This window comes from Centroberyx affinis, unplaced genomic scaffold, assembly GCF_046629955.1.
Source record: "Centroberyx affinis isolate AG114_WGS23_722 - 3 ecotype Tasmania unplaced genomic scaffold, CSIRO-AGI_Caff_v1 ptg001581l_1, whole genome shotgun sequence".
In the NCBI taxonomy this organism is placed as follows: domain Eukaryota; kingdom Metazoa; phylum Chordata; class Actinopteri; order Beryciformes; family Berycidae; genus Centroberyx; species Centroberyx affinis.
In genome coordinates this window covers 148,379-162,900 of record NW_027280031.1, presented here as the reverse complement: position 1 = coordinate 162,900, position 14,522 = coordinate 148,379, and the positions used below count along the sequence as shown (strand labels likewise).

The 14,522-nt window shown below is 38.5% G+C and overlaps 1 protein-coding gene across 1 annotated transcript in view; it reads left to right on the top strand.

The window, feature by feature from the left end:
- atrnl1b (attractin-like 1b) overlaps positions 1-14,522 on the top strand; it is a 92,913-nt gene that overhangs the window by 43,773 nt on the left and 34,618 nt on the right. Inside the window, 6 exon segments of the mRNA XM_071527843.1 lie at positions 847-875; positions 877-920; positions 922-940; positions 1,429-1,507; positions 4,217-4,374; positions 8,349-8,410. Of these exon segments, the coding sequence (XP_071383944.1) occupies positions 847-875; positions 877-920; positions 922-940; positions 1,429-1,507; positions 4,217-4,374; positions 8,349-8,410 (391 nt within the window).

Below are 14,522 nucleotides of genomic sequence, written 5' to 3'. Positions count from 1 at the left end.
CTGCACACCGCAGGGACTTTGCCTCTTAAACTCTGATTTTAATGCCTTATATGCGGTATTATAAAGTGATACTTCTCACAGTTTAAAGAGCCAACGACTAGTCTCTTAATTGTATTAACACGTCATGCTCATAGTGAAGATATCAAGCTGTCTCAAAGACTGTATTAGTTGAGTTCTTTCTGTAGTTGGTGTTTTGTGCTCACTTCCGTTTCTCTCCTGAACTGTTCATGCAGTCAGTACCATTTGATAGCCCAATGCATACAGAGCCACTCATGCAAACACACACAAACTGTTGCCAGGAAAGAAGAAAATTGACTTTGATACAAAGTTCAAATAAACAATGGCACTTTTTATACATGATGAAAAAGAAGAAAAATAAACCCATCTGTGAGACAAAAATGGGATAATGATACAATCCAGAGTTATTTTGCCAATCTATATTTTGTACATATTCACAATATTTGACTTGTACATGTAAATACATTTTTGTGAAGTTAATAATGGTAATGAATTAATACATGAACATCACAATTTATTAATAATGTGATATTTAATTGATCACCTTGTAATAATTGACTCAAAATCAAAATTAGACTCAGTATTATTTTATTCTTGTGACAGTTTTGGCAACTCAGGTCGTGGTTTGAACAGTGTGTCTCTCCCTGAATCATCCTAAAATCTCATGAAATCAGTATTTGTCAACTTGGGATGTCTGATACCAGACACAGAGCCATAATCATGAGGAACATGTTCAACAACAGACAAGAAAGCATGATCATAAAACATTGCTTATTTCCTGTTTTGGTAGAAGTGACTGACCATTTTTCCTGTGTAACTCCTGAACAGACAATCTCCTGATTGACTACCAGTTCACCCTTCAGTCTTATCCAGGAAGATGACCATCACTACACAGCTATCAACTCATGCGTCACCTGAACAGGTAATATGGGGGAGAGTTCATGGTCAATAAAGGCTTCCTTAAATGAGTCATAAGGTCGTAGGGGTGACATAGGCATAGCACTCTCTCACATAGCAGCTCCTCTTTTATTGTAGAGTTTATAAATGTAACACTTGTACAGACCTTCATCAGACATACTAATGATGAGATAAAACAGACCTATATTGTAGAACAGGCGACAGATGGAAATCGGTTGTATTTTAAGATCTACAGTAAAAGATGAGTTCTACATGAAATGGGAACAATCTTTTTTGAAAGAATTAAATCAGATTTATGTTCCCCATGAAACACTGAACCTTCTCTCCTAGGGGTTAACAATGATGTCCAGATAGTTGCAGACTCTACTGTAATTGTTCAATGATTGTTCTTTTAGCTCTGGCTTTGATTGCTCTGTAGTTTATCTGTCTTGTCAGCTCTGTGTCTATAAATGAATATATAGCCTAAAGTAACCTTGTGTTCTCCTTCTGAAGGCCAACAAGAACTTGGACATGTCTATCAACGCATCCAACAACTTCAACCTCAACATCACCTGGTCGGTGGGATCAACAGGTACTTGACCTTTGACCTCTGTAGTTTAATTATAGTGTAATAGAAATGACACTCTCTATTTTTGTTTCTGCATTGGTCAGTTGACACTTGGCAAAACTGAGTATTTCATCCAGTGTGTTATTTGTTTGTCTTTACCTCTTCTTAAGTTCACCCATTAGTCTGTCAAAATACTGTCACTTTGGATGTCTGAAGTTTTTAGCATCTTGGGTTTTTTTTTTAATGAATTATTTCTTCTTTTTTTTGCATTTATACCTCAGGAAAGATTATGAGAGGTGGGGGGGTGTCTAGCATGTGACAAAGGTCTCGGGCCGGTTTCGAAATACAGGACGTCCGTTTACATGGTACATGTCTTAGCCACTGAGCCACCAGGACGCCCCATTTTTGGTTTTTATTAAGCTGATCATATCGTCAATTGTCACATATACATATTCCCTCAGTTTGTGTTGTACTGTATGTGCCAATGGTGAGTGGACACTGGTGAGTGGATATCTGAGGTCCCCAGAGGAAAGACACCCAAGGACACTGCAGTCGTCCAGTGCCAATATTTATCTCCTGCGAGCCCTCCCTTCCTCTCAAAAGTCAGCTGCCACTTTCCTCTATCCCCACAACATTGACATTTTCCAACCACTAAAACAGGTTAACCTCCTGTGCTCTTCTACACCACCTCAACCTTTTCTGAGCACTGTCATTAATATTTGAAGTTGGGTCCCCGTTCACCCGCAAAGATATTGTGGCGGGGGCCTCTTCACAATCGACAAGAGCATGAAGCGTCTTTGGGGGCGGGGGGAGTGATTTCAATTAAGATAAACGTGCTCACGAAGCCACGCTCAAGCTGTCATTTTCAATTCTTTTGTTTCAGAGCTGTGGGTTGGAATGTCGATGTTGGGGACCCACTGACTTGAGGAAGAATAAAAAATGGCTTGAAACATTTAGATAGATGGACAATAGACTTTTTCAAGAGTTTTGGAATTGCTTTAAATTTTATCTTTTTTCTTTATGGATATTAAGAGACATTTAAATAACATTCTCTCTAAAAATTGATACTTCAGCCTTGGCCGTATTGAATTTTAAGAAACATGCATAACATTTATATTTCTTCTGTATTCCTCTTGGCAAGTGCGTTGCTGTGCATCCACTCTTACAGAATATATTGCTTATGTTCTCAACTTTCTCAGCTTTCTAAAGATTTAGCTTGACATTAAATCTTGCTATCAAATTTAATCAAATATTGAAATATTTACCTAAATGAGGATTAAATAATAATGAAAATATAGCATCAGCCAAGGCTTCATTTGAGATTAGCAGCAATTTTGGGCCCTGGTGGATAGGCACACAGAGCCAAAGTGAAATTATAGCTGCTAGCAGCAATATGGCGGCCAGGAACAGCTTAGCCATTTAATTATGAGGGGAAAAAAAGGAGGATCAAATGAAATCTGTTGTGCCTAAATAATGCCTTTTTAACCTTTTACATAAACCAGCCAGCATACATGTATTAGTGTCACATTATTGTTGCACTACCCAGGTCTCAATCTCACAGTCTTTCTCATCATAGGCAGGTCACACATTTATTGAGCCAGCTAGGGAATGATTCCACATGTTTTTCACAATATGCCTTCATGAGTGCCGGGTTTAAAAAGCTGGAGCATTTTGAGGGTCCCTGGTGGACTTCATGTCCAAGAAAATGTTTTGCCACCATTACTGTGGAAGCTGGAGGCAATGAAAAGATTTAAAAATAGACTGAAGTTATTTTTTAAACATGGCAGTCTGCAACATAATTCTCTGCTTACTCATTTGCATATATGTTCTATATAGTTTCATCAAACATTCTAACATTTGTATCACAGATAACCTGGATGATGGTCATATTGATAATCTAGTTGGATGTAAGATGTTGTGGAGATCAGTGATTTTTAATGAATGTTTGAAGTTTTAAACTTTGAACAGTCGCTATAGCACCACCATCATGAAGATTGGCCCCATGTAACAATATGTGTTTCGGACTGGACTGGATTACTCTCGACAGTTTTGTGAATTTTTGTTCATGGGAAGGCAGTTTTTGTCAAAAGAAAGAAAGATATAAGGAGCATGTACAAAAACAGTAGGCTGTCTGGCCCACGGTCCCAGCTGCCTAATAACATTTGGAAAGAGTAGTGAACATAAGTAGACACAAGACGAATACTACTACTAAATAACAGTTGATCAATGCAGACCGATGCACACTGCATGTTATATGACCAAGTGCTGATATTGCAGAATTTTAGGTCTTTGGGGAGTCACAAATGTACTGAACACATTAGCTGATCATGGTGATCAAGATGGTGATATGGATTGAAATGGTTAATACACGAACATGACCCAGTCATTAAATGGATAGCAGCACTTTAGTCCCTCTTTACAGCTGTTCTTTTCTCCCGATCCTATTTTATATTTAATATTAAACAAAATATGGCAGGCATGTGTAATTGTACAAGAAAAGCGCCACAATTTAAAGGTCAACACAAAAGAATTTTGATGCACTAAAGACCTAATCAGATAATTGTTTATGACAGCTTTGCACCTTCCTGCTGTCCCAAATGGCTTGATAAACCCATTAATTCGAATGGATTCATATTTTCTCCTAGATCCAGTTCCATCTGTCTATCTACTGTAGGTGAGTGCTCTGAGCACCAAATGGCAACGTGTTGAATGTGAACGGTTTCCCCCCAACAGCTGGAACCATCTCTGGAGAGGAGGTGCCCATCGTGTCCAAAACCAACATCAAGGAATACAGAGACAGTTTCTCCTGTGAGAAGTTCACCTTCAGAAGCAACCCCAACATTACTTTTTACGTCTATGTCAGCAACTTCTCATGGCCCATCAAAATCCAGGTAAGGACTTCTTGTCACCTACGACTTACACATGTAAGGCAAATGACAGAATCACCTCGCCTTTGCTTTGTTCTGTATTGTGTTGTGCTTGTTTTTTAAATGGCTGATTGGAAAATGTGTGTGTTAACATCTAACAACCTCCCATTTTCCAGCGTGAGGTGCTCTATAGACAGAGCAGGATCAGCCCTCTTTGAAGACGCAGAGTTCCATTGTTGCTCAGGGTGATTTAAAGTGCACTTTATTATAATTACAGGTTTAATGAGCGATGGTTAACGTGCATAGGTGCACAGCTGTTTTTCAGCGGGCAAAAGCAAAGCACCATTTAACCTTTCCTACCCCTCCTTCTGAATGGAGGAGATTGACGCCATAATGTGGTGGACGGGGCACACATACATCACCGTGGAAAATGCTTAATGATCCTTAAAAATGCAGCAATTGCTATTAGTTATTTGGATTTGCGCTAAAACGTCGAAACACTTGACAAAAATATTCATGGTTTAGTCTTACGAGCCATAAAAGTGAAATGGGCCTAAGGAGTGATATATCCCCATCTCTGCCACACAGCAAACATGACTGCTATAAAGTGACAGTTTAAGAGTGATGTGCAGTGATTTGATAGTGGGGAAAACATTGAAGTTGGGGGGGAAAAGCACAGGACATTACTCTTTCTTTGGGATGCAGAGGCCTTCAGAAAGGCAGCGCTGTTTGAGCTGTGATATTGATGCACAGATCTGGTCTCTGCCCAAACTCACACATCTAGACAAGCAGACTGATAACTAACCAGCTACAACTCTGTAAACGCCACTTTATTTCAAATCCATTTTAAAGTAAAGATTTTTGGCAAATGCCTCGCAGACGGTGTTAGAAAATGATTTTACACCATAAACCGTAGCTCTTTAGCTTTGCAATAGGAAAAATACTATCAGATCAGTGCCAGAATCCAGTTGATGTTATTCATATGGATTTATTATTGATTAATTAATGACTAGAGTCAGTGTTTCCCTAGCAGCAGTGCCCACTCTCCCTAAAAAAAATCCTTTCCTTCTATCAAAAATTTAATTTGCTTTTACTGAAGAGTGTGATCAATATAAAAGTTATAATTATCATTATCTGGTGATGGAGTACAATATCTTTTTAGCGAACTAGCCCGCTCCCAAGTATTGATTTTTATATTTGTTTTCCCCCCTCCCCATTCACATGGTAGATGAGTGTACCATGCCAAAGTAATATCTTTGGGGTCAGTCCATCTGTGGAGGTGGCCCAGTAATAGTTTTCTATTAGATTTCCTAGCCAACAGACACATATTTACTGCGGACTAGCCTGAGCTGTTATATCCAATAGCTTCTGTAACAGGATAAGGTCTCTCTTGCCATGCTTGCGTTTATGATGTGAGGAGTGAGAGCGTAGATCTGGATGAGATAAAGCAGAATTTGAGACTGCACATGTGCGCACGCAGCCTCATGTTTAAGGCCCGGATCCATAAAGAGAACATTGTAAAGTGGATAGAGGCGGTAAGGGCATTTTGTTGGGGCAAATGGAAGCAGAACTAAGCTGAATATCGATATGCTGTTTTTGCAAACGGCGCTCAGCAGCTCTGTAGTGTAGTCTCACAATGAAACGCCTCATGTTCAGCAAAGATTTTTCTGTGACACCATTGTGTGTCATCTCTCTCTGTGTGGTGAGATGAAATTGTTGTTTAGAGGACTGCTCAATAGAATGAAAGCCCATTTTTTTTAATTGACACCGCCTCGTAGCAGACTAGAAAGAACTTTCTCAACTGATTCCATTGATCTGCTGAGGTTGATGAATTGAAATGGAATTAACCCCAAACCTATTGCTTTGACCCAGTATTACTTTGAAAACACGAGTGCTAGCGCTAAATAGAATTGGCCCAGTTATTAAAAAGGCAGCAATGTCGTGTGTGCTTTTGAATCATGTTAGCAATGTCGCTGAGCATCTCATCTCAGATCAGTGCTTCTCATCTTGTACTTAAAAAGGTTGAGAAAGTCAAGGGGGAAGAGCATGTTTGGCAAAAGTTTGTGAGGACAATGAAGTTGCCAATAAGGAAGAGCAGTCCAGTGAAGAAACTCTCCTGCTGCTACCAATGAGAGTTATCACACACATAACCTTAACCATGCACATATTTGTCACCTGGTCACAGCAAACTTCCAGCCTTCTAAAAATGTTCCTTTGTCAAAACCTGTAACTTGTTGATTATAGACAAGGTTCCCAAAAACAACTCTTTTCATCAACACCTTGCTTCTTTGTCTGTAATGACTTGCATTTGGAAAACGGTGCCTCTGTCCTGTTTCAACGATTTATGTGTTTGAATGCCACACTACCTGCCATCGACCAGGAGCTGTAGACTGCTGTGCTTGCCGGAGACATTGTGTTTGTGTACGTTTGCCAATGTTGATGTTTTGAGGGCAGAGCGCCCCACGCATTTAGATAACGACGCGGCACTATGATGTGGCCTATCAAATATGATTTAGCTGTCAGGATTGTGCGTAATCCCTATTTTAATGAAGATAAATCATATTTCTGACCCATTATCCGTTGGCCATTATCAGCCATCATATTATTCACCACAACAGCAAATAGCTTGTCCTGGATAACTTGTTTATCAACGGTCCCAGAGTGCCTAATGATGTCATCTGCATTTCAAACATTTTTTGTTTTTTGTTTTTTTATTTTCTATTGAGCTTTTAAAAAACGATTCCTACTGGAATTGTAAGAAATGACATTTATTTACAATTTATTTACAATTATTTAATTTTAATAAATCTGTGCTGATCAATAGGTTGGACATATTTGAGTCATCTCAAATCCTCGAAGTCTATCCATAGATTGATTTACTTCTAATTTTCAGTTTTTGTGGATTCAGTTATATAATGTGGTACATTTTTGGGGTATTTCAGATGATAATCCAACATTAACTGGAAATGTCATTAAATGCATTATTATGCATGTGACTCACTCACGTTTTGGATGTTCTACCACATTTGTGATGCACTACAGTTGCTTCACACCATTTGCTTAATTTGCTCAAATGAATGCCATGATATTAGTCTGTCTTCTAATTGATAGACACAAAAAGGCACTTTCTGCCCTGTCTCTGTCACATTTCTCTGCATCCAAACAGTGAGCTTGTTTTTCACAGGCAGAATCTTATATAGCAGCTTCTCTAGAGATTCTTGGAAATGACCTTTAGCTGGTCCAGTCTGCTCTTAATGCGAAGTTGACCTGTCAGCGCCATGCCACGTTAACCCCTTCACAGTGTCGCAGATCAACTGGGAGCTCAGTCAGAATAGAGTGAAAGTGCACCGGGGTTAAGCTGAGTGCCATTTCCCAGTCTCCTTGTATCTCACACATACACACACACACACACAGGAGATGGATATACTGTGACAAACTCCATCGTCACTCTGTCATATGCACACAGATGCACAGGCAAATATAGACTGCACAGCTACATGCCATGAAGTCATTCAGAGCATGTTGGTTTGGTTGTCACTTTAGGTTTGGTTTCATTTACATTGGGGCTGTTTTACCATTTTTGTGGTTTGCCTGTTTCTTTCTTAATATTAAACCTGTCAGAGCTGCAGTCCTGTGAATATTTCTAAAAGGGTGCTATTCATCATCTGACAACTTTGTATCCATCTAAAACGAAAAAATATATATATTCATGTCTGTTTAAGCACAGTGGTAAATTAAAAAAAATGAAAAATTGGGGTGTGAAATTATTGTCAATATTTGCAGAAAGGAGATTTTTCATAGCAAATGTCAGGTTTCTAAGAAAATTTGGGGTGACAGAAAGCTCTGATGCGCAGATTTAGAAGTATTTTGATGTGTGCCAATGTTGGTATTAGGCTGGTTGTAAAATGTAGGTACATATTAGCTTATAATATTAATGTCCTGGAATTTTTCTGGTCCTAAGGTTTCTCTTTCTCCTTATTTTCTCCTTTTTCTCACAGATTGCCTTCTCTCAGCACAACAGTATAATGGACCTTGTCCAGTTCTTTGTGACATTTTTCAGGTGAGTGAGTAAAATATATGTATAACTCAAATGTACATGTTAATTAAATCTTTTTCAGTTTTGCACTGAACGTTTGCTTGTGCCATTGCAAGTGTTCAGCAGTCAAGGAGCTCATTCTTATTCATAATTTGACCCAGCTAAACCCCACCACCTTCCATCTCTTCCACAGAGTATATGTAATTGCTTTTTGTGTCTTCAAGGCAGTGCTTTCCTCCTTTATTTGTAAATGAACCGCCACTGGTCATTTAAATAGGTGCTCATTGCTCTGTGTCATCAAGAGAGATGGCTTAAGCATTCGAGATATGACGGCTCTCTGCGATCAGTCATCCAGAGAGCTGGGCCCCCAAATCTTTCCTCAATTTACTGAAGCCCATTGAAATGTTTAAAGCCCAGAAAGAGTCAATTGAATTGTCTCGAAAAGCACAGCGAAGCCTGCATGAGTTATCAGCACTTGAGTATAATAATAACAAAACCTTTAAGATAGATGTTAGCATTTTTGAAAAGCCTCAAAAGACAGGAAATTACGTTGATCACCATTAACATTAACTTTAGCCTCTTTTCCAAGGGGTTCCCTCACAAAGCTTTGGTTACTGTAGTTATGTCTGCTGTGCTACTGTACTTAGCCATTCTCATCCATAACAAATGGTACCACTTAAATATATGATGGTGATTGCTGGTAGCATTTTTTTCAGCTGCCTTTACTGCAAGCCTTGGCACAGTGGGCAGGTTAAAATGAATGATGTTGTATTTTTGCCGATATAAAACTGAGCTAAAAGAGCTTTAGCCAGGAAAAGCTGAATTGAATGGTTAGATATTGAATAGACACACATGAAAAAAATGCTAATGGTTCATTTTTTCCACTTGTCTCAGGGTTGGTGTTAATGATTAGATCAGTGTCACTGGTGGGAACAATAATTTTCATAGCTAACACTGATAGGCAGTGACAAAGGCCAGGGGACATGTGAGTGCATGCATGTGTGTTGGTGTTCAAATTTGTCTGTGCAGTTAATGTAATCTAGAGGCCCAGAAGCCATTGTGCACATAGCTGTGTGTGTGTGTGTGTGGTTGTGTGTGTGTGTGTATGTGCATTTTAGTTAAAGGTGTGTTGTCCAAAGTAGCCCATGGGCTAACAAATTATCTATGTACCTGTCAGGATGAGAGAGAAAGACAGGCCTAGCCCAAGGCAAATGCCCATCACTTGCAGTCCACAATAAGCTTTCCCGAAAAGCTGTCACACAGTCACTTATTACCTGCCTCCATCAGATCAAATTACAGTTGAATAGCCCGATTCTGGAATTCTTGGAAGGAAAGGAGAGAAGGAGAAGGTTTTTACTTTAAATGCGACTGACAGCTACTCACATCATTTGCACAGGGAAATATTTTACCTAAGGTGACCACAACACAGGCACAGGACACAACTAGGGACAGTACAGTTTCTGGCCCTTTAAAAATAACAAGTGTGCTAGCGTTTCGGTGCTCGGGTATGCATGAGGTTTTTACAATCAACACACTTTGACTTTAACACTATGACTCTACCTGTTAACACCAAAGTGCTCTTGTAGCACTGTTTTTGTTGCAGCTAAGAGAATGTGTTTAACAGTCCCAGGTGGAGTATATACAGCTTGGGAGATGTTACTTATATTTTATTGAGGATGAAACCATTCATCATTGTTTTTTGGTGGTATCAAAGCAAATAATAAAAAGTTTCATTCAACAAAATCTGCAAAATAAGAATCAAATAGTACCTAGAAGCAAAATTTACTGGAGGTCTTACATTGAGGACATACAACAAGAGGCACTTTAGAAGTACTGCACTTCACAGCCGATTAATTTTACTATTTCAACATTTACAGATATTGATTAATTTGTGCAATCAGTCAAGTCTCTAATCAAGTGTCTTTTGATTGCAGAATAATTATAAAATGAATAATTATAAAAATAACTGGGATCTCACATATTGTAATCTTTTAGAAATTATTTGTTATGACAACACAACTATCTAGTTTCTAAATCTCTACCTCCTCTTCTCTCCTTATACTGAATAGAATATCATTTCTCAGATCATTTAATTTAAGACAAAAAGACTCTCAACAACACTGTATTTCTCAAAATGCCTTTTCATTTTTTTGTACTTTAAATTCATATACACAAACATATGGAAAACCGGATTTTGGTCGACTTTTGCTTTTCCAGTTTTGCTGTAAAGGGTAATGTCATGTTTCCGGACTGTACATTTGATTGCTGTATTTTTGGAATGTCAACATGTCCTGTCAGTGGTGTAGCGAGTGTAGTAATTGCTTAACTGTTGCATAATTTATGCAATGAATAGGGCTTTTGTCTAATGAGCGTTGTATGTCCTATGTCTTTATGCACTGCTGGGTCTCTTTACATGCAAGACTCATTCCCCTCGGAGCGATTTAAGTTTTGTTCTGTTATGTTCTATCTCCTCATATATACTACACTACTTCACATGCACATACCCAATAGGCTACATATAACAGCCACCTTCTAGCTCCTATATATATTTTTGCGTACTAGAATCACATTGCTTTCTTTCATGTCATGGCAAATTAAGTCCATCCACAACCCGTTTCAGGCTCAAGCATTCCGTTTTTTGTAGCCAGTTATATACACTTTCTGTTTTTAACAAAACAGCAGGAAATATGTATTTACTGAGCTGAATTTATAGGTTATTAAACTAAACACTAACTCCTTCCGCTGGGGAATGACGTTTGAGCAGGGTTTGAAAAACATCAACTCGTTTTAACTAAACCATTACGCTCAATCTCTAAAATCCATTTGCTCAATTGTCACAGTGGCTTGTGCTTTCTAAAACCAATGGGATTAAAATGAGTGTTTTCCATAACAGATTTAACCAGCTTCCTTTGTGTCATTTTGTTCCCTATTTACTCGCCTAATTTTCTGTGTCTAATTCCATTTGCATGATTTGGGTTGTATTTTTATTTATTTTTTTCCACTGCGCAGTTTACACTAATTGTTTTCCTCTTTAGAGTCATTGTGTGTTTTCTTGTGCTCCAGCTCTCACTGACCTATGAAGTCAACAAAGAAGTGGAAGGCCCTGATGCTGTCACAAGCAGTAGTGCGTGTGTGTTGGGAGTGGAGGGTGGGGGGGATGAGACTGCAGGAAACGTAATCAGCCTGATGACAAAATGTCAAATCACCCCACAGGGTTTCTACTCCTCCTTGCATGATAGATAGGGAGTGAATAAAACGACACTATGACTGGAAACAAGTTCTATTTTCCCCTATTCTTCCTTTCTCTACTCCATACACAGATATCTGCCTGTGTTGTTTTACTGCTAGCCTGTCATACACCCAATTCTTTCCTCATCTACCATGCATTTTTGTCACTTCGTTGACTATATTTACCTGCATTTTGGTCACTTCATTAACTATATATACCTGCATTTTTGTCACTTTGTTGACTATATATCCCTGCATTTTGGTCACTTCATTGACTATATTTACTGCACAATAATACTCCATTCTTAATCCAGTTAGAAGCTGCTTGTTTGCCATATTCTGATTAAGTGCTAAAGAAACTCTGATTTGATGCTGTGCATATCAAATACAGCTGTCAAGGTACATGGGTCGTGCATCTATAACATACCTATTAAGCAGTCCTGCTGCTTGAAGCGTTCAGGCATTTAAAGTGGTTTCTCTGCATTTGTTGCCCATTCGCTGGCTCTATCTCAACTCCTTGGGGAACACAGCTGGGGTGGAACTTTGTGCTTGTGTTGTAAACACCCCATAGCTAAGTGGGTTTTAATGTAGATAGTAAACATCGTTAATGTAGCATTTTCTGGCAGGGAGCCTTTTAGTGCCGGAGGGGGGTGGAGAGGCTTTTCTTTAAGTGACTTGACTTAAATGCTTGCAGTGGAAACCCAGGTTTATCTATCTAATTGATACTAATTAACAAAATCCAACTCAAGTTCACTCCTGTCGTCTGTGTGCGTGTGTGTGTGTGTGTGTGTGTCTATGTGGGAGTGTGCGTGAGTGTAGGAGCGTATGCACACGTGGACATGTGGTGTCAGTGTGTGTGCATACATGTGCAAGCATTAGTCTTTTTAGGAAACATGCATATAAACTTAATTCCAGATGACTTTGTTAGACTGTGTCTACCAAACGATTCAGGAGAACATCTAGCAATTCATAAAAGACTCGGGGCAGATTTAATGACACATTCAAAACTGAACTCAGCATTACAACAGCTTTATTACACATTTATCTAGTATAATCACATAGTAACTTTCGAATAAAACATATTTACACTAATGTATCTTTAGATTTTGTGCTTGTACATCTAACCCAACATGTTCCTTTTGTCATCATAACTGACAAATTCACAATTCACTTTTTATATTGGTCCTAAAAAGGCAAATACTTGTTTCTTTTCTTATTTATAGTTCTCTTAAGGAAGATATTCACAAAGCTACTCAGATCAAAGTTTAAGGCATGCTGACGCTAGAAACCAGAGCAGGCCTACATTTTATTGATTTATTTTTTTCTGTGATACTATAGCCTTGAGGTTGGAGAAAGGAGCTTGTAATAAAGATCACCGGAAAACAGAGTTGAGTCCAATACAAGATCAAGAAAGGACCAAGTCAAGACAAAGGCCAAAGGCATTCGAGACTAAGACCAGAATGTCAAGTCTTTTTCCCAGACCACGACTAGTTTAAAAATCTTTTAAGTTTGGTATACGATTTATTTACTATTCAAAATGTACACATAATGCAGCCTATACACTCGAGGCAGTGTTACACACTATCAGCAAAATTTATATTTGATGAGTTTTTGAATCAGACTGACTGAAGGTTCTGCAGCCAAGGATTTTTTCCAAGGTGAAAATCTTCCAACTTGCATCTGTTCAAGGTTTTGAAAGATGACAGGCAGGCATTGGTAGGAGATAGATAATGCAAAAAAGAATGAATAAAGGAAAAAAAGAATTAAAAAAAAATCATAGGAAACTTAAAATTAAGGTAAAATTAGCAAGTACCGAAAAAACCTCACACTGCTGAATATTAGGAAAGAGTCATATTTATTTTTGTTTTTCATTGCAGATGCTCTAAATATAAAGTGCATAGTGCAGAAATACCATACAGACATCTTTCTCAATGACTATAACCCTAACCCAGAGTATCACCAGCAAAGCCATCACAGTATATATAGAGAGAATATTCAGTGAGTACACACACCAGATGTCAGTTGGCATCAGGCACTGACATCAACCGAAGTAGCAGTGTGTCATATGTCCTATTTAGAACTTGTAAAATGATTGAAGCTAGAGACAGAAATTCAGAGCCTCTATAGATCAGGAACAGCAGCATTCGACTCATTCTATACCACTGCAATTGTCATAAAAACTTGAAGCTCATAAAACATATTTCCAGGGAATGTATACAATATCATTCATGACCTGCACAGAGCAGTTACATGCAACTTCTCACAGAAAACATTGCAAAGAAAGCTCTTCATTCCTGCCCTGGGAATGTAACATTTTCAAGTCATCCATTTACATTTTTCCCCTCAGTGATATGTTGTTGATACTCCCCCCTCTCTTGCTTATCTCTCTCTTAAGCATCTGATTTGTTTGATTTAAAAAAAGGAAAGGTCTGAGGTAGTGTGTCCATGCCTCACAATGGATGATTTGTCATCCTTGGTCTTAATTGTGCTCTGATGCGCCAAAATGTGTCTTTTGACTGGTCAGTATTACTTTTAGACCAATTCTTAGGCACAATCGCCTTTCCTACATAGGAAACTTGAAGGAATCGACACTCATGCCCAAGTTCTAATGAAACAAAAATGTTCCAACAAGTCTCAAGGGAAAAAAAGATTTCTCATTGGCATTCTTTTATTCACATTTACACAGTATATCATATTTCCGTTGTTTGGAACATTTGTCTGCGGTGGAAATGCGGCACTGCTATAGTGATGATGGGAAATTGTGCTCAGTGGTTATCATTGGATTTGTTAGTACTGCAGCCTCAGAGTTTTTATTATTTTGATTGCAAGACAAAAGACAGAACTTTGACAGGACAACACAGGGAAAACAAAACAATAAATACAGGACAGGACAATTAAAAGTCTAGCC